The 21,695-nt window shown below is 36.6% G+C and overlaps 1 protein-coding gene across 1 annotated transcript in view; it reads left to right on the forward strand.

Moving 5' to 3' along the window:
• The first annotated feature begins 1,133 nt into the window (after positions 1 to 1,133).
• Positions 1,134 to 21,695, forward strand: part of LOC110105512 (ABC transporter G family member 44-like) — a 29,717-nt gene continuing 9,155 nt past the window's right edge. The window contains exons 1-11 of the mRNA XM_020835043.2: positions 1,134 to 1,235; positions 1,571 to 1,698; positions 3,043 to 3,282; positions 3,370 to 3,490; positions 3,601 to 3,689; positions 3,753 to 3,837; positions 3,956 to 4,115; positions 4,212 to 4,288; positions 4,437 to 4,490; positions 4,593 to 4,683; positions 4,782 to 5,083. Coding sequence (XP_020690702.2) covers positions 1,134 to 1,235; positions 1,571 to 1,698; positions 3,043 to 3,282; positions 3,370 to 3,490; positions 3,601 to 3,689; positions 3,753 to 3,837; positions 3,956 to 4,115; positions 4,212 to 4,288; positions 4,437 to 4,490; positions 4,593 to 4,683; positions 4,782 to 5,083 — 1,449 coding nt within the window. The remainder of the gene's footprint in view (positions 1,236 to 1,570; positions 1,699 to 3,042; positions 3,283 to 3,369; positions 3,491 to 3,600; positions 3,690 to 3,752; positions 3,838 to 3,955; positions 4,116 to 4,211; positions 4,289 to 4,436; positions 4,491 to 4,592; positions 4,684 to 4,781; positions 5,084 to 21,695) is intronic.

The following is a 21,695-nucleotide window of genomic DNA, read 5'->3' on the forward strand; positions in this document are numbered from 1 at the left end:
TTTTCACTTTGATTTGTTTTCTTTTTTGATTCTTTGCTCATTTCGTGTTTTGTTATGAGTTTCTTTTCATTTTTCTGGCTTGGGGAGATGACGACTCTGTCATCATCAATCCCATCATCTTCTTCATTTCCTATTGGAAAATATTGTTCTTTTAAAAATATTTTGGTTGGCTCTTCTTCTTTTGCTACTAAACTTCAATTTGTTCAAACTTCCTTTAAGATTTTGTGGTCTCTCAGCTGGATGCTCCTTTTGCTTTAACTTTGGTTGGCAAGTTCCTTCTTAGGTGACCAAATCTGGATGTTATACACAAATTTTTTATTAATCTAAAACTTTTAGGTTCCTTTCATATTGATTTGTTGGATCAATGGCACATTGCAATTCAACTCTCTAATGATCTTGATTATAGCTACATTTTTTATAGGAGATTCTACTATATTTAAGCTTGCCAGATGCGGTTACTCAAATGGACCATGAGTTTTGATGTTCGTGAGGAATCCCCTATTGCTCCTATGTGGATCTCCTTCCCAAATTTGAGACTTCATTTCTATAATTCTCAAATTTTATTTGGCCTTGCATCGATTTTTGGTAGGCCTCTGCAAACGGGCCAAGCTACTACTTCTATCTCACATCCATCTATGGATCATGTTTTAGTCAAGTTGGACAAATCTAAGAAACATCCTAATGAGATCTAGATTGGGTCGAAGTTCAATGGTTATATATTTCCAAAAAGTTGATATTGAAAATTTGCCCATTTTTTATTCTCACTATAAAATACATGGCCATGTTATAAATGGGTATCACCAATTACATCCTCATCGTAAGGAAATGTTGTTCCTTCGGCTTCTCATGATAATGAGATTCTTATTCCTAATGATAGAGTGGTTGAGGGCAATACTTCTAAGCCGCGGGATAATATTGACGGCCCAATACCATTTCCCATTGCTCATAAAGAACCACCTTCCACCAATGTCAATTACTTGATGCGTGTACAGGGAGATAATATTAACTCTATCTCTTTCTTATCTATCAGTTGTGAAAATATGGATGAGCAAATGTTGTCTATCACTACTAATCAAAATATTCTTATATAATCTTCTATTAGTCCTTATATTTTTAACAAAAAATTGTCTGATATGGACTTTATGATGATCAATAATGTTTGTACTAATATTGTGACTTCTCAATCTGTTGTGAATGATCAGGAGGATGGCCAGCTTATTTTTGTGAAAGGAAATGTTGATAATGACAAGAATAATAAAGAAAGTGTGGAAGATGGCTATACCTTTTAGGAGGGTGAATTGCCTCAGGAGGTAAGGCAGGCAGGTATGCACATTGATAGTAAACTTCTCTCAAACTCTCATTATCATGGTAATGCTTTATTGATTTGGAGGATATAGATATTGTGGCTAAATATTTTGCTAAAGATGATAATGACACTAAGTATATCAAGTTTCAAAATATGAAAGATAGGAAAAACAAGAACATAATATTACAATCTCCTAGGACCACCCATTTGCAAACTACTTATTAGCACTTTTTTTATGATTAAATCTATTATTTGGAATGTTAGGGCATTGGTTGTTTCCCTTCTAGGTTAAGGGTTAAGAACTTATGTCGTATTTACAAAATTTATATTCTTGTTTTGCTTGAACCTCTCATTACTTCTGCTAAATTACTTAGTACTACTAATATTTTTGGGTTTTAAGTATTCTTTTTCGAATTCTGCCAATAAGATTTGGTTATTGGATATTTTACTCAAGTTTTGCACTGTAATATTAAAGTTTTAAATTTGAACTATTGTGCCTCTTTTGTATATGCTGCTTCTTCTCGCAATACTAGAAAAGTTTTATGCAAGCAACTCACTAGTTTTCATAGTATTTAAAACTTGCCCTGGCTTATTGGTGGTGATTTTAACACTATTTTAAATCCCTCTGAATGTGTTGGCGACTCTATTCCTATCTATCACTCTATGGACGATTTTAATAATATGATTATGGATTGTAATTTAGATGACACTAGCTTCTCTGGTAATAAATTTACTTGGAATCATGGTCATTTATGGCAATGGTTGGATCGGGTGTTGTTTAATGATTTTTTGTTGAACTCTTTTAATTATATTTATGTTGAGCATCTTAGTCATACTCTCTTTGACCATTCTCCAATGTTAATTACTCTTAAGACTAGGTATATGAGTTATTTGCCTCAATTTAGATTTCAAAATATGTGGTTGCTTCATGATTCTTTTATGTACTTGTTCTAGGAAAATTGGCATGTTCCTTTACATCTGGATAACTCTATCTTTGATATAAAGAGACTTTGGTTTAAACTGAGATGACTTAAGCAAATTATCAATTGTTGGAATCATAATATTTTTAAAAATATTTTTACTAATATATTAAATACTGAAGATAAAGTGAACACTATTGAGCTTAACTTCAATTGTTTCCTTCTAACAAGAATTTTAGTTTACTGAGAGATGCTAAAGATTGTATCTTTAAATTACAAGCTCAGGAGGAAGCATTTTGGAAATAAAAAGCGGTTGCGAAGCACCTTGTTGAAGGTGATAATAACATCAAATATTTTCATGTGTTGTTTAGGAGGAAATGTGCCAAAAACTCCATTAATAAAATCCATCGTGATGATGGCTTTATTACTCCATTAATAAAATCCATCGTGATGATGGCTTTATTACTGAGGATGTTGATGAAATTGCTAATTTGACAATCCAGCATTTTCAAACGTCTCAATAAGGATTTTACTCCTGCTCATATTGATAACCCCTCTATTATCCCTAATAATTTCACCTATTTCACCATAATTTTGACAATTTAACTTTAGCATAATTAAATACGTAAATGAAGGAAAATCAGTGCCAATCCAGCACCTAAAGGCCAACGGTTTCCTTTGCTCTATTTAAATCATTCTTTCCCTCTTTCCTCTTCATTCTCCAACAACAAAAAAAATGCTGGGAGGGGATCCGTACCTGTCAAGAAGCAGCGCCATTCCTTTCTCAATAACCGGTGATGGCACAATATCTTCCAGATCTTCTTCGAGGCAGAGAGACGAAGAAGAGGAGTGGGATTTGAGATGGGCTGCGGTCCAGAAGCTTCCAACTTACGACAGGGCAAGGTGGGGAATTTTGAAATTTGAAGATGGTGGGCTTAAAGAGATCGGGATCAAGAACCTCGGCTTTGTGGATCGGAGAAACCTGCTTGAGAGACTTTTAAGAGATGGAGAAGACAATGAGAGGTTTCTTCTCAAGCTCAAGGAAAGATTCAATAGGTATGAGTTATAAGTGTCAAGTTAGATAGACTTCGTTTTATGAAGTTCGTTTTTGTTAATTCCTAATGCTGCTTTGTTGATTCCCAGAGTGGGAATTGATTATCCAACCATTGAAGTGCGGTATGAGCTTCTAAATGTTGAGGCTCAAACACATATGGGAAGCCGAAACTTGCCCTCCTTCGTCAATTCAGTTCTTAACACAGTTGAGGTATACGAACTGTTCATCGTGGAATTTTCTGATACTTTTGTTTTGAGTACGCAGAGCTCAAAGCTGCGATGGATTTGTTACCATTTTTTTTTTTTTTAATTTTGATGTAGTTCATGGCCAACTACCTTCATATACTTCCAAACAAGAAAATACCATTTACCGTACTCAACGATGTTAGTGGAATCATCAAGCCACAAAGGTATCTAAATGTCTCTCACTTTTTATTTATCTAATGGTTAGCTAATGAGAATGAAATTTACAGGATGACACTGCTTTTGGGACCCCCCGGTTCAGGGAAGACTACACTGTTATTGGCTCTTGCTGGGAAGCTAGGTTCAGATCTTAAGGTCTAATAATTTCTACAGTAACTTTAATTATCTTAAGTTTTTAAATTTACTGAAGTGTTTTATAATCTATTGAAGCGTAAGCCAATGAAAGCAAATATATTAAAAGAAACTGATGCAGGTTTCTGGAAATGTGACATATAATGGTCATACAATGGATGAATTTGTTCCACAAAGAACAGCGGCTTATATAAGCCAAGATGATCTCCACATAGGAGAGATGACAGTGAGAGAAACCCTTGCATTCTCTGCTAGATGTCAAGGGGTTGGATATCGTTATGGTGAGGAAAAAATCTAAATTCTACATGATGAAAAAAGCCCAAAAATTTATATGGTTGCAACATTTACTCAACCTGTTTTCCTGTCTATGCTTGCAGATATGTTGACTGAAATGCTAAGGAGAGAGAAGGCTGAAAATATCAAACCTGATGCTGATATAGATGTCTTCATGAAGGTTAAATGAACAATTAACAATTAATTCATTGATAAACTTGTTATTTCAATCCATTAAACCAAAATTCTTTTATTATATTATGAAACTATCACCTTGAAATAAATCAAATAAAATGTAAGACTACAATATTACATGTTTAATTTTCCAGGCGTCATCAATTCAAGGGAACGAAACTGGCGTGATCACAGATTATACTTTGAAGGTATTCTTTGTAGTTGACCTAAAAATAACTGATTAAAAATCAAGGAGGAAGTAAGAAACAAAAAAATTAGGTAATGTTAACCTTTTTTAAATTTGGTAATAGATTCTGGGATTGGAAATTTGTGCTGATGTCCTGGTAGGCAATGAAATGTTAAGAGGTGTTTCTGGAGGACAAAGAAAGCGTGTCACCATAGGTAAATTTACTTAGTTTCACAATTCATTAAGCTATCATCGCTCTTCTGATCAAGAACCTGCATAGAATTTTATAGTTAACAAATCTATGATGACATAGGCGAGATGATCGTTGGTCCAGCACAAGCCTTGTTCATGGATGAAATATCAACAGGCCTTGATAGCTCTACAACTTTTCAGATAGTGAACTCACTAAAACAAATTGTCAGTATTCTTGGGGGAACCGCCGTTGTCTCCTTGCTTCAGCCAGCACCTGAAACTTATGAGCTCTTTGACGAAATCATCCTCCTTTCTGAAGGACGTATTGTTTATCAAGGTCCTCGTGAAGCTGTGCTCGAATTCTTTAAGTTCATGGGTTTTGAATGCCCCAAGAGGAAGGGAGTTGCCGACTTCTTACAAGAAGTAAGTTCTATTAGAAACTTTGTTACGTTAAACATTTCATGTTTTTTAAAGACGCTGAGTTAAAACTATTAGGAAAGGATATGTTTTATTATTTTCAAAAGCACATGCTATTTTCTTTAATATATTCCTCCCCTCTGATTGAGATTGCTGAATGTTTAACTGACAAATCACTATCACAATGCCACTAAACCATTGAAACTTCAGAGAAGTAATATGAAGATATCTCTTCTGAAGCTGTATGTAAAATATGGCGCAGAGAAGAGGGAATGGAGGAATAAGCGTATTAAGCCAGTGGTAATTTTTTTTAAAAGAAACCAGAAGGCCATAAATTTGTCTATTGAAATTCATATGTAACATATAAAGATTATATTTAAAACAAGATAGCATTTGAAATTTAGAGGCATCTTTCATGACCAGGGATATCTTTCTATAATATAAAAAATTTAAGGAAGTAGCATTGAATTTTAGGCATTTGATTTGATCACCAAATGCAAAGCATTTTAAATATATATCTATAAACATTCATCTAATCATCTTCACAGTTTCCTTTTAATTTTAATAAGCTCCCTTATGCATGTATACGAAACTATTTTAAAGCCAATCTTTCCTTTCAACATTCTTGACATTAGATTCTATAAATATTGTAAGCCTTTATAGTTAGCTTAATATTAGCTTGAAAAAACAAGAACAAAAGAAATCAATTACAAAAATTTTACATAGGCATACAAAAATTTATGTGGTCCAGTAAGTTCACTTATAAACACAACTACAAAGTGATCGAACAATCTACTAAATTTTAAATTGGCACATGGGGATATTACACTTCATATAAAACTTATGATAAAGATAAATACATCACTTTATATATATCATTGAACAAGTGAAAATGAACTACATGTTGCGAAGATAAGTACTAGACATGGAGAAGATGTTATTTATACTTGTTACGGGCTGGAACGTTCACGATAGTAGAGAGATAAAAAGCTTATTGTCTTAGCTTTGAATGAAGATCCACTACACATACAGATAAGAGAGAGGGATGCAAGAGTCATAAGAGATCGACACAAGGATTTTTACGTGGGAAATCCTGAAAGGGAAAAAATCACGGGGTCTGACCTAGTTAAAATGATTATACTAGTGTTTATTGTTGATTACAAATGAGGCCCTTCCTTGGGGGAAGGCTTTGGCTCAATGTAGAAAATATACATTATATATAACACATTACATGGTGGGAATGGGAAAAATCTTGTGATATGAGAGTTTTTTCTTAAGAGAGTGTTGGTCTGTTCATTTAGTCGGTAGGACCGCAAGTGACGGTGGTCAGAGGGATAGTAGTCGGTGGGTGACGGAGGTTGGAAGAACCGTAGTCGGAGGGCGATGGAGGTCGGAGGCATTGGAGGTTGGAAGGACCGTAGTCGGCATGTGACGTAGGTCGCAGGAACCATAGTCATCTGGCAACAGAGGTCCGAGGGACTATAGCGGCGGTCGAAGGAGGTCAGAGGGATCGTAGTTGGCTGATGAAGGAAGTCGGAGGGACCATAGTTGGCGGGTGATGGTAATCAGAGGGATCATAGTCGGTGGGCGATGGTGGTCAGAGTGATAGTAGTATGTGGGCAAAAGAGGTTGGAGGGATTATGTTCGACGAGCGACAGAGATGGGAGGGATAGTAGTCGATGGGCGACGATGGTCAGAGGGAATATAGCCGATGGGCAACGATGGTCAGAGGGCCCATTGTCAGCGGTCGATGGAGGTCGGACAGATTATAGTCGGTGGGCGACGGTGGTCCAAGGGACTATAGTCGACAGGTGATGGAGGTCAGAGGGATCATAGTAGGCAGGCGATGGAGGTCGGAGGGAATGTAATCAGCGTGTAATGGAGGTTGGAGGTGTAATAACCCAAACAATAAATTTTTTTAGAAGTCATTATAAGTCAAATTTAAAAATTATCTTTCCCATAAAATAGGTATCATTGTGTTTTAATTACAAGATTTTTTTCATAATTTTTGACACTCTAAAAATTCTTAAGAAATTGATACCTGTCGGTACAAGTGGGGATTTTTGGATCGTTAGATGTCCATTTTGCAAACTGTTTAACCAATATTTTGTAAATAAAATTATTTTATTGATATTTTTGAAGCCGAAAAAACATTTTAATGAATTTTTTAGTATTTATTTGAAATTTTTCGCCTGATGATTTTGAAAAAGTTGTGATTTTTGCTTACTCTGAAATTTCTTTTGACACCTAAAAATAGTGTTTCAGTTCAATTAAAGCTTTAGAATAATGTTTTACACAATCTCTAAGTTTGTTAATTTTTGAAAATGTAAATTTTTGCTTAGTACGATTTTGTTGCCCACCGTTAGAACAAGTTGATCATGTGATATATATTGAGCAAGTGCAATGGACATTGACATTATGTTGACACTGATATGATATTTCTGAGCATGTGATACACGGATATAGTTATTTTTATATGATTTTACTATGTTGACATGATTGTGATAGTCTTTATTGATGTTTTGATTTGATGTTTATATAATTTCTCAACTGATTGTAGTATTGATACGACAAATACTTTAGTGAGTCGACACCTGTATTGATTTATCAATTTCTCTATTATATTTCCCTATGATCATGTGAATGTTACTATTATGATTTGATTGCTGACATGCATATTGCTTGTTTATCGTACGTTGAGGTCAGTTATAGATTTGGTTGCTTGTTGGGCTTGTGAGCTCATTATATATGGTTAAATATTTTTAGGTCAGGGCAAATGAATAGGAGTGTGAGACTGATCAGGATTTCTTCAAATTTAAGTTCTTGTTATTTTAGTTTTTCTTTCGTACTCAGGATAAAAGTGTTGTGATATGATTATATAGATCCTGAGTAGTGTATATAATATTTGGGGAAATGAATAAATATATTTATATTTATGTTTTGATCGATAATTTAATTTCTGCTGATATTAGGTAGCTATTGTTGTGTAAATTAAAAGAAAAAATTATTTAAATTTTGATTATGGAGCATCACAGGAGGGATCATAGTTTGAATATGCCTTGAGATTCATGCTAGCTAAAGATATTTTTGGTGACGTATCAATAATATTGTTTTTATTCTCTTATTTTCTTTGTATAGAAGTCCAAATGTAATTTTCCCTTATTAAGGTCAAAGGCTTCTCCTCTTGATAGAACTAAAACTAGTAGCATCTTCTTCTTTAAGCACTTGACGTCTGTCCTACAAGTGTTGACTCATTCCGCCCAAATCCTGTTGCTTGCACCTTCATCCCGATAAGTGGGTTCGACCCATCCCACCTCGTGGCCCCACCACACACGGTTCACTACCAAACAATGTAGGGCGGGGCGGGCTTGGGATACCGTCTCGTCTGCTTTACGTTGTAAGACGCAATCATGTAACTGTTTGGGATAATGCTTTTTAGCAAGGTGTGGTAAAATTTGCACGTCCACATCTTACTTTTGGCGACCAAATAGAAGTCCACGGTTCCGATATGACAAATGGTGTATATACCCTTCATCTCCTTGGATGAGATCCTGTTGAAATTTTATACCCTAGTCCTTCTAGATCAATTCCAAATTTCCTGCCTCTGCCTTCGTGCCTTCAGCCCTTCGTCGAGCTTACGTTTGAACAATCAGGCAAACAATATCATAGTACCAAATACCCCAAAAGACAAAAATCTCCTTCGCCTGCCCATTGCCACCATCATCGATTCCACAACACTATTGAGATGAGGTAAAGGTAGGCACTAAGGTTATCGGGGTTTAGCGACATGCCGTAGTAAACCGTGCCGACACCGAAGCTCACCGCTATAATCGCTGATAGCCGTTAGACCGCCCATCGCTTCCCATATAGAATACCCGCTGTCGAGATGATATTATTTTCTACCGCACCTGTGATTTCGATTTTTGTCAAATCGAGAAGAAGCTCTGCTTCTCACAAAAGGTGAGATTTTTAAGTGTTTCGGTGGCTTCTTTCGTTCTTCCTTTTAGTAGAAGCCAGTGAGGGGATTCATTCATTGATAAATGGATGATGCTGCTGTAGAAAATAAGTGTAGAGTTAGAGTGATCTCCAAGATAAGGTTTTGATAAATGGATGATGCAATGGCGGCTCGTTTTATTTGTTGTCCCTAACATGCATTATCCCAACTATTATTAAGTATGCAAAGTGCTTTTTCATAAAAAAAAAAAAAATTGAATCGTTATTAATTAAATATTTCATAAAACTGATAACAATTTCAATTTAAAATCATTAGTTTTAGTTTGTTATCATATAAAATTTAAAAAAAAAATTATATTTAAATAATTTTCTTTCATTTCAATATATATAATGGTATAATGGTCGTTAATTCTGATGCAGTTCTAGCACAACAATTCGACAGTTATATTTTCTAAATAAAATATAATGCTTTGTGTATAGTAACTTCAAAAAGTAGCTCTCTGCATAATAGTTTTACAACCTGTTTTACCGACAGCTGCAGCTGTTCCAAACACACCTATAATCTTTCGCTCAAACGACACAACCAGCTGCTCATTTTCACATAACTTAGTGCAGGAGTCATCTGAGGGCGGCCATTCGACATTCAAGCGCTCGCTACTTTCTTTGTTCATTCACATGCAGGAATGCCCCGTCTCTCCCTCTTCTTTCTCTGTGTCGCACGTATACACAGGAAGCATAACACCTCACTATCTTTACCACTCTTTCATGCGAATCCGCACGAAGAATCCACTCTATTCATTCATATATACAGCCACAGGAAGTCAACCCAAAAAACACTCCCTCATTTCCATGCAGCTTGGGCCTGACCCTTTGCAGGCAACCTGTGCATCCGGCTACTGCTACCAACGCCTGACCCGATCTCATGTATCCATTTGAACCATCCCGCATACGCGACCAGTCGAACGAACCCCGTGCAACCCAAGCTCGTTTGATCCTCAATCAGTCAATCTGGCCCCAACTGACCTCTTAATCGCATAGCCAATCGTCGTAGTCATCCCTATATCTACACTAAAATGTATAAATATAAATAAATTTCTTTTCTTCTTGGCTTGCCTAAATAATAGGTACAATTAATTTGAAGACCTACATCGTTGTACCTTTGATTCGGGTAGGAATGTTCAATTTGAAGCTCTCGCACCATTGTATCTTTGATCTGGGCGGGAAGAATTTGATTTGAAGATCTCACTCCATCATATCTTTGATAAAAAAACTATGACAAGTGTCATCTCGACCTCCCATCACTGTTAGGGGACATTGGATGTTTCCAGATTTTGGGAAAAAAATAACTAATAGTAAATAAAATAAAAAAAGAAAATGACTCACTAATTTGTAGATATGTATGGTTGTATCTTTAATCCGGGCATAAATGTTCAATTTGAAGCCCCTACGCCGTTGTATCTTTGATCCGGGCGGAAAGAATTTCATTTGAAGACCTCGCGCCGTTGTATCTTTGATTCGAGTAAGAAAAACAATGACAAATGTCGTCTCAACCTCCCTTTTACGGTAAAGGGACGCCGGGAAGCTAACAAAATTGAAAATAACAAAGAGCCCTCATATTTAATTAAATTTTAATTAATTTTTTTTAATAATTCAAGCCAAATTTTATTTGAACAAGAGTTGAACGAGCTTGTCGATACTAAAACAAGGTGAACACAAATATGATATTCATGAACGATTTGAACAAAAGTTGATTTTGAATACCAAAATTTAAGCGAGATGAACACAAACAAACATTTAGTTTGTTCGTTTAAACCCCTAGCTACATATAATCTTTAATTCTTGAATTATGTTATTTTGTTAACTTTAGTAGCCTATCATTTTTATTTTGGAATTCTCCATATAATCTCATGATCCTAGTCCTATTTAAACCTTTTCGTTCTTTTACCAACCCATTTTATTAAGGAGTTCATGTGGCCATTTTCTCCATACTTACACCTTTAATAATGCTACAATTTTTTAATTCTAAGCCATCATACTCTTAACCATCGTCACATTGTTGTCATTTGATATATAATTTTTATTTTTAAATAAATAAAAATTTATGATATAAAAATTATATTAAAAAAGTTTTTTTTTAATTAAATATTTAAGACACGCATATTCATTTTATTTTTAATTGGACATATTTTTGACATGTCCGATAAGTGTTAGAGTCACGTCGGATTGTTGACTTCTGGGCAATATCCAAAATAAAACAAAATACAAAAAATATATACCTGCACTAGCCAATGTTTTCTCGTCTGCCTCAACACATCAAATACCTCAACCCCCGAGCACCACTTTACATGAAAACACATCTAGTCGAAGGCCTTAACCGAACTTCCCTCACAGCCAAACTCCACGAGCCATCTAACCTACCCATGCTCTCGAACTTTTATTTGGTCCGCTCACCTGATGTAGCTCTACGTTTAGACGCCAGTAAAATAGTGCCACGTGTTCTCACTATTTACCGTGCGGCCCGACAACCTCAACCCGGAACGGAGACGGGATTGCTATGTTCGCGTGTTACTAGATATTGCTCAGTATTTGCTCGGTATTGGTCGATTTTGCTCGGTATTGCTCTGTATTGGTCTTCACAGAGCGATATTTTTCATTATTGCCAAGCAATACCTAGCAATACAGAGCAATACCGAGCAATACGCGATCATAGCAATCCCGGATCAAGTCGTTGGGCCGCGCGGTATTGAGTAAGATCACATGGCGACATGTTATTGACGTCCGAATGTAGAGCTACATCAGGTCACCTGACCTAATAATTGTTCCCTGCTCTCACGCGCTGACTACATCAACTCCTGCCTAACTCCGCAAGCTCAGTGGCCAACCCAATCTTCTATGAAGCCCGAAGTCCCTTCCTCCTCTCAGGATCCCCACCCTAGCCAACGCATGTAGCTTTTGCCCGTGACCAAATAACCCACGACCAAATTCCTCTAGCCGTCATCCTCTCCGAGCACTACAAGCCCAACTCGACGCTTCTCTAGTCGATCCCCACCTACCAGTAGCAGTTCACGCTAGTCTTCCTCCACACAAAATCTACTCTCTTACTCGACTTGCTTTAGTTGAACCCTTAAACACTACCTTGACCCATGAACAACCCAAAGCCCATCCTCATCACTTCAAACAGCCTACTCAGCCCGTTAACAAATCAGCCCACCAAATCAACCTATTGTAAACTTTCCCCTATCCCAAAAGCCTAGCAGCTCTTTTACACTTAAAGCAGCCCATTTCACCTCAACTCAATAGCCCAACTTGACCCAAAATCAAAGTGGTAAGGTTCTTCTTTATTATTAATTGTTATTTTTTTTATTATCATCACTTATTTACCCATTTTCAACATTAATCACCGTTATTAATAATTAAGTCAACCAATACATTTGTATATGTATATATGTGTGCACATATACATACGCATATGTATATCGATCTCAAAAAAAAAATTGCGAATGGTGAAAAGAAATTAAAAAAAAAATGTGTATGATTAAACAAAAGAGAGGAAGAAAACTAAAAAAAAAAAGAAAGAAAAATAGAGGAATGATGATGATAAAAAAGGAAGGAGAAAATATTTTGTGCATTTCATCACCATAGTTGATGTTGTCATCAATCGTCATCCAGGTATAACCTTCTAATTGAAAAAATCTCGCACTCAATGCTTGCGGTGAGTCAGCAGACCTACGTGCTCATGTAGCACGGTGGGAGGGAACTTGGTGCGACGCTCGCGACGAGGCAAGTAGGCCTTTGAAGTGCTCACGTAGTATGACGAGGTGAAATTAAGTACCTTTAAGTGCTCGCGTGTTGTAGCGGGGGAAAGAAAATTGCATGTCTTTAAATAACCCCGAAGACTCTTAAGCGCTCAAGTAGCATAGCAGGGATTGAACAAATATAGCCGCGATGTCATCCGACACCTACCTAAAGCGCTCATATAGCATGGAGGGGAAGGCTATGACTTCGGATTTCCCCTAAATAGGGAAGACGCCAGAAGACTGTCAAAATTCAGGGTGAAAGCGCACAAGACTTGAGCAAATTACAGGCCGTGGATCGTATTTGAACTCAAGCTCAAGTGAACAACAGAGGACTTGTGAACCTGATTTGAATCAAATGACATCAAACTATACTTAATTTGAATTGAACAATCACAAGGGAACTCGAACCTGAATTTGGATAATGACAGGGGATTGTATCTGCACTTGAATTGAAATTCGTACAGCAAAGAATCGGACCTTAATTTTACAAATTCATGATAAAATTTAAAATATGATATGCTAATTAATAATTCGAAGCATTTAAATAAATGTCATGCAAGCAAGTCGAAGGACTCAAATGAATATCAATTAGCATTACAGATGCATGTGAAAGTGTCCTATTAACAGAAAGCTAGCATGCAAATGAATACAATAACCTGTCGTTTAATGTGCATAGAGAAATTATGTAATGGATGAAACTGACTTGGTAGTTAGCATGAGTATGCGGATGTATACATCAACTCAATTGCAAACAACGAAGTTCCTTGCATACACACATGACGCAATAATACGATGAATGTGAGTATATGCTGGCTGTGATGCGAGATATTCCATATACAAAGTAATATATCTACAAGTCGTAACCAACAACAAATAGTGAATTCTACAACATTCCTACAAGCAACGATAGTTGATATGTAATAAATGTGATGGATCTCCTATAAACATACGCAAGCATCATGCGGTGAACAATACAACACGTTCATGAGCAAAACATGAAAGGCATTCAACAAATAAAGCAGTTTCTTTACAACACTACCTTGTAAAAAGTTAATGATAGTCGGCACATAAGTCATGTAAAGAAGACGCAGTAGTCTCTACTACATCCATCGGAGAACACTAACAAAGGGCTATGGATTATAGAAGACACTACAACTTGCCTGCAAGTGACTATGGAAGAATCATCATACACCATCTACTAGAACTGTGGAAGAGAATGAATGTCCACTAGCAATGATGAGATTTTTGTATGCACAACAATGATAAGTGGAAGTTGGCGGTGGGTGTCACGATTCCTTACAGTCAATAAGTAGCCAATGACCCACAAATACATCGATTCATTATAAGCAGAGATGAATAATATATAGCAAATGCAAGCTCCTACGAGCTGCCGTAGAAGATCTATTATATGTCCAATATATTATCCACAAGCAAAATGCAAGAGAAATGCAACAAATGCAAGTGCCTACGGGCCACTGTAGAAGACCCATTGACATTTAATATGTCACCTACAGGTAAATACAAAAGGGCTGCAATAAACACAAGCTTCTACGAGTTGCCATAGAAGACCTATCATACATCAGAATATGCTTCCCCACACATGCACTATAATATGTATACACACAAATACAAAGAAATTCATGTGTAATCATAAACCTGCATGGGCCCTGGCAAGTGTTTTACCGGTACACACGTGACATCAAGGGATGTTACTTGGGTCAAATGATAAATCCATGTTCTAGCCTGATCCTTCTATGCAAGTAGATAGACATCGACATGACTCGAATCATAAAATTAAAATACAGTCACGACATCAACTAAAATATTTATTTTATACATTCATAATAGGTCTTCAAGGTTCACTACAAAACAAATTCATTGGCAAAGGCACAAAAATAACAAAGAACTTAATCGTCTATCAGCAAGAAAATAAAGTCGACAGGATTCAATCAATAAAATATAATTGTCCATTAATATCCTAATGATGACTATGTTGACAAAAATTTCAATCTTAGGGGTACCAAAAAATCCAAAATGCCTATGAAAATCCAAAATTCTAGAAATCATACCATACATCAAATGTTTTAAAATTAAAAATAAACTATTAAAAAGCTTAAAGCAAAACCCATCCACCCTCCACGATGGTTTACTGAGGTGGATAAATTCAAATATCACTTCAGCTCACAAAAAACTAATTTTGGTCAATAATATCACTAGGATTCATTCTCAAATAGTCTCTTGCCAGTAAGAATGTGACACATGTTCTCTAATCGACGATTTTACCGCCAAATGACGCCGCAGCTAAAGGGTTATGATCGGGGCACTCTGACCTGGGTGGTTTTCCGCCAAATGACACCACAAAATTATGGTAATAGCCAGAGCCTGTATGCTCCTCAATGGCATTAAATCCTTGAGATATGAATCAATATGATATAATCGATAGGGCACAAAGCCCTTTGTTAGCTAAGGTGGATTCAAATTTATCCCCTTAGATAAATACTCAACCCAAGTCTACAAGGTTCCCTTGGATGATGTAACCCATTACTGGTAATAAGGGTCCTTCTGTCAGGTTGGGTCAACTACCTCCTATGACTAAGTAGACCAGGGATCATAATGATCTATGATTATGGAACCATGGGATCTTGATTGAGTTCATCATTTATTTCTCCACCATCCATTTTAAGTGCAAGATGGTGACATATTTAATTTTAAATATTACATTCCCAAATACCAACCAATGCTACTACTATATGCCCAATACTACGCATCTATGAATTCAAAGTATCTAATTAATGACTAACCTTAATTGAAAGTTCTCTCTCATTATTGAGAGGGATAATTAACTATAAATAAGAACTCATATCATAAAGTCTTAGCAAAATGAGGGCAAAATCTTTGGGTTGTGTCTTCTTTACAAACATAATCTTCCTTCTGAAAAATTGTCCTGAAACTTAATCCGTTAAAACTCCCTCAAAAGCAAGGGAGGTTGGGCTGCAAATTTTTTATGCCCACAGATTTTTGGTGACTCCACTGGAGTTTGGTATCTATTTCCATCTTTGACTAGTCATTTAAGCGTTGCAGTAGCAATTAATTAATATGGGCCGAAATTCTAAATTTCTCATAACGATCATTTAACGAATTAAAATTTTAATATTCTAATATAATCAGTCAATAAACTATAGAAATATTTTATTAAGTAGGGTTTTCAAATTAATTTAATTGCTTGATTATACTTATTTTGGTATTCTATTCTCTGTAAGTCTCTATATTATGAAAGTGTGGAGTGATGTATCAAACGCTGATTACTAACTCTTGCCTTTCATTTGTGTAGATAGATCTGCATAACACTTCATTCATCATTAAGCTAGGGAATATCGTGATCAACAATAGGAACATTGGAGCCACCATCTAATTCGAATCTATAATTTCCTATAGCTTTTGTAATGGCTGCTATCGTCCCTGTATACATCATGGATTCTAAAGGGCTTGCCAGGAGGTCCCATTATGCTGGAACCTCTAAACATCATGCGCATCTACCAGCGTAGCAGCCCACTGTTGAAAATTCTCGCAAGAGAATTTCTATTTTTGAGAGGCTATCACAGCTGAAAGCCCCAACTACCAAAAGGGTTATAGCCGACGAAATAATCTTAGTGATGACTACAAACACCACTACTATGCCATCTAGTTTACTTGAACCTGAGATGCATGATGTTGAAGCCTCCTCATCTAGAGGAAGGCTTATGAGGCAAAGAAGAAGAAACAACGTTGAACTGCAAGCTTAACAACAATTATCAATTCACCTATCGAATATGCCTACCCAAGAACCTAAAGTCAATGTTCCCATTCTCAACAAGTTTATTGACTTAAGATGGGTGAAGAGGAATAGCTCTTATAGCAAGCTAAATAAATCTTTTTCGGATCAGCGGCCTTATGCCCCAGTTCCTCAAAAAAAGGAGCATAAAATCTTGTCGGTCAGGGTGTATAGAGTCCTGAAGATTGTAAATGACAAAAGGCTGAAAATGAAGAAGCTCCAATAGCTGCTAATGATTGAGGCCAAGAGGACCCCACCAAGGGAGCTACCATCTGTTATGGTAGTAAAGAACAAGGAAAGAAGATAAGTTTTACCCGGTGAGCATTGAGGTGTCGACACCCTGGGGAACTTCTAGGGGATCCTGTCATCTGTCGGCCCCAGACAAGGAGGACGTCAACTTTGATCGTAGGTCCCAGTCGAAGAAATCTTCCTACCAAATCAAGAACTGGAGATTCAGTGGCGGGGCCGCTTGGAGATCCGAGTACAAGAAGAAGAGGAGGAAGATGAAGAGTATACCATGGATGTTGAGGTAGTCTATATGGTAAGGTATGAACATGATGATGAGAGTGGTGATGAGAATGATTTACCGCTCAAACTAATACAATGATGCTGTTATGGGGCTATGTATGTTGCCAATAGAAGTGGACACTCTTTGGAAGAAGAAGAAGTTGAAGAAAATCCCTTTGTCGCCGACACTGTCACATTAGTAAACATGCAAAGAAAGATAAGGCATTAGATGAGGGCCAAGGATAGAGAAATTTATCAATTGAATGAGAAGATAACTGAGATGATGACCCAAATTGAGGCAAAAAATGCATATGATGCAAAGAATTGCTATCACGGGCCCTACACCCACACATTACGCCGATCCTCCAAACCTCCAAATGCCTCAAGTTTTAGGAATACGGGGCACTCCTAAAGGCAGTAATGAAGTTAATAACATAACCTGCCAACCCACTCCCCAAAACATAGCAAGCACCTCTGAGCCTGTGACGACTGCACAACTAGAGGGAATAATCACTGAAAAAATCAAGTCTACTATAGTTGTTGATTAGGCTGAGAATTGACAGGCAAGGATCGCCGGTATCTTGTTGAATACATCCAAGTGCTGTACCCAAAAGGGTACTTTATCCTAAAGTTTAATATCTCAATTGGTAATAACAATCCTAAGTTGCACTTGGCACAATTCAAAGCCATATGAGGGAATACATAAGGCAATGATGCCCTATTCTTAGAATAATTTGTCAACAGTTTAATGGCAGCTGCTTTCGAATGGTACGCTGAATTGCCAAATGACTCTGTGAAGAAGTTAATAGTTACAAGCAATGTTGACACTTATGATGACACTTAAGTCTCCTCATTGTTATGCAGAAAGGATGTTCTTGTAAGAACAGGTTTAGGATTTGTCATGCGAAAATATCCGTAAGAGGAGATTTGTCAAGCAATCATATACGGGGAAATTAAATTCGATGACAATGGCAATGAGGAGACCTGTGAAGTAGACACTTATGATGATCAGCCCATAGAAGTCAAACTTATATAAGAAAAGCTTGAAGATGATGGACAGGTCGCTACAATGAACAAGCTAAAAGAAGTCAACTTGGGGATATAAGAAGACCCTCACCCAACCTTCATCAGCTCCTTCTACTTAAAGACCAAGTGGAAGAAATAAAAGAACTCCTTTGTGAATTTAGGAATTGTTTTGCCTTGACATACATTGAGATGCCTAGCTTATCCCCTGACATAGCAGTTTGCAGATTGGCTATTAAGCCAGAGGCAGCATCTGTTAAACAAGCTCCAAGGAGAATGAAATCGAAGATTAAAGTACAGGTGATTGCAGAGACGAAGAAGCTTATAGATGTATGCTTTAGTTGTTAAGAAAAATATGCCGATTGGATCTGCAACGTTGTCTATGTGAAGAAGAAGAATAATCAGATCCGTGTTTGTATCGTGTATCGACTTTCGAGACCTCAACAAGGCATATCCAAAAGATGATTTTCCACTATCAGTGTCAGAACTCTTTGTGGGTAATACATCCAAATACGACATGTGCTTATTTATAGACGAATCATCGGGTTACATTCAAATCAAGATGCTGACTGAAAATGAAAAGAATATATTATTCATAACACCCATTGACATATTCTACTACACGGTTATGTCATCCGGTTTGAAAATTTCCAATGCCACCTACCAATGGGCAATGACACACATTTTTTATGAATTAATATATCAAAAGATCGAGTGCTATGTAGATGATCTTATTGTCAACATCATGAATGAAAAAGATCACTTAAATAACCTTAGGATCATATTTGAAAGGATAAAAAGTATGGTTTGAAAACGAACCGTGTGCTTTCGAGGTCTCCTTAGGAAAATTTTAAGGTTATGTTATTCGTCACCAAGACATCAAAATTGACCCCAATAAGATCAAGGTGATTATGGAAATATCACCGCCAAAGAACCTCCATCAACTTCACTCTTTGTAAGGACAACTGGCTTTCGTTCGATGATTCATGTTGAATTTGTTGGGTAGGTGCTAGCCATTTTCGAAGCTAATGAAGAAAGACGTCTGTTTCAAATAGGACAGAGAATGTCAAAAAGCTTTTGATAGTATCAAAAGATACCTATTAACCCCTCCCATTCTCGTAGCTCCAATTTTGAGGAATCCTCATATATTGTACACGACAACACCAGAAGAGTTCTTTGGAGCATTATTGGCCCATTACAATGAAGAGCAAAAAGCGAATGTGCTCTGCTACACCATTCGGAGGATGATTGGAGCTAAAATACGTTATTCTATAATTAAGAAGCATTATCTGATGTTGGTTTTCACAGTTTAGAAACTCCACCATTACATACTTTCTCATAAAATTACATTGATATCAAAGATCGATCCGTTGAAGTTCTTGATGACAAACCAACGTTGACATGTCATCTAGCAAGGTGGGTTGTGATACTACTGCAGTTTGATATCATGTATATGCCACAAAAAGTGATGAAGGGGCAAGCTTTAGCTGATTTTCTTGTCGTACACCCTATCCTTGTAGATTCTCCGCTCAACGATGATTTTTCTGATGAGAAAATCATGCAGGTCAAGGAAAGAGAGAAGCCACAAGTTTGGGCGATGTATTTCGATGGATCATTATCAATTAAACTTGCCCAACCACCAAATCTTGAAAAAGCCTGAGCCGGCATTGGTCTCAATTTCATTGCGCCCAAGGGAGGCATAATAAGGTTTTCATTTAATCTAACTAAACCTTTGACCAAAAATAAAGCCAAATACGAGGCTCTGATAGTCAGTTTGGAGATCGCAATTTCATTCAAGATTCGGAGTCTTCAGATTTACGGCAATTCTCGGCTTGTTATTAATCAAGTTCTGGGCATCTTTAAGATTTGCAAGCTTAGCTGGCTCATTATCCTAGGTGAGCTCTGATGCTTCTAAAATTAGTGCCAAATATTAAGATAGCTTGAGTTTCTCGAGGTTAGAATGGCAAAGCAGATTGCCTAGACAATTTAGCCAAGGAGACAATGAATATAGGTGACGAGGAACCTATACTGATTATAGTTTACACTCGTTGGGTTATAGAGCCAGTAATTTTGCAATTCCCATAGGCATAGGTAATACGGGATTCAAACCAGTAGGATGCAACTCCGGTATATCCGAAACCTTCCCAACAAATCATTATTGAAAATCAGCTAGAGAGCATTGTGATACACATTTGTCAACGACACACTGTATTGATGAGCTTTTGATCAAATGGAGCTAAGATGCCTAGGAACAAAGAAAGCTGATAGAGTGGTAGCAGAAGTTCACGAAGGACTTTGTGGCATACACCAATAAGGTTCCAAAAAATAGCTGTTAAAATTAAGGGGATGGGTTATTATTAGCCATCGATGGTGAAGAATTGTATTGACCATGCTAATAGGTGCCACGAGTGTCAGATTCACAGTGATGTTATACATTAACCACCAAATCCACTGTGACCAATAGTAGCGTTCTGACCATTTGAATGTCAGGTCACTGATATAATCAGACCAATAGATATGTTGTCATCAACTAAAGACCGCTTCATACTGGTAACAACATAATACTTTTCTAAGTGGGCAAAAGCAGCTACGTTCAAAGGGCATGTTGGGAGTGTTTTGAATGGATGGTCAATATCAACTCCTTTGATCATGGACTGTTTATCGAGTATTTGAGTGCCTTAGTAATGCTAGAATTCTACGATCTGGGCTCATTGGAATCGTCTTGTTGAGCTGCTTGATTTGACCATAAGCATGTCATGTTTGGAAATTGTTTGGTCTTTCAATTTATGATTTGAATCTTCCAAATGCACTTCGGGTCTTCGATTTGGACCCATTTGGACTTGGATTGGGTCGAATTTGGTGTCGTTGGGTTCGTCCTTTCGAGATGTTTAGTTTGACTATAAGTTTGTTAAAATCAGAATTTGGTTGGTCCCGAATTTAATTTTAGAAGTTTCTAACTTAATTTTGTGTCGTGTTCGTGCTTGATCAAGATAATTTTTTGATGATATATCAATACTATTAAAAGTATATGGCTGGTCTTTAATTTAGGTTTATATAGATTTCTATATATCAACATGCTATAAATTTAAAGTAAGATTTAATGAAAATAACCATGAGGTTTTATGAAGGAATAGTAAAATAGGTATGTTTTGAGAAAAATTTCATGCCAAATTATGCTTACATTCTTGAAAATTATTGAATACTGCACACACTTTAATTCCATCACCTTCTTATGCTTATTCCGTACAATACTTGGGACCACAGTAGAATACATTGCGAGCCTCTTACTGTAGAAACACACACGTTGATATTATAAGAAAAATTCCAGTGTTTGCCTTTTTATTCTTCTTCCCGCTCTACTTGCTTCATGTTGATACCTGCATCACGGAGCATGTGGAGACATTATATTTCATATAAAGCTAGAGGTAAGAATTGAAATATAACTTGGTTTGAGGGCAAAAATATTTATAATAAAAAATGTATTATAATTTGAACCGGCCGGTTCTTAAAAATCAGGCCGGTTCAA

This window comes from Dendrobium catenatum, unplaced genomic scaffold (genome assembly GCF_001605985.2).
Source record: "Dendrobium catenatum unplaced genomic scaffold, ASM160598v2 original_scaffold_101791, whole genome shotgun sequence".
Classification (NCBI taxonomy): Eukaryota; Viridiplantae; Streptophyta; class Magnoliopsida; order Asparagales; family Orchidaceae; genus Dendrobium; species Dendrobium catenatum.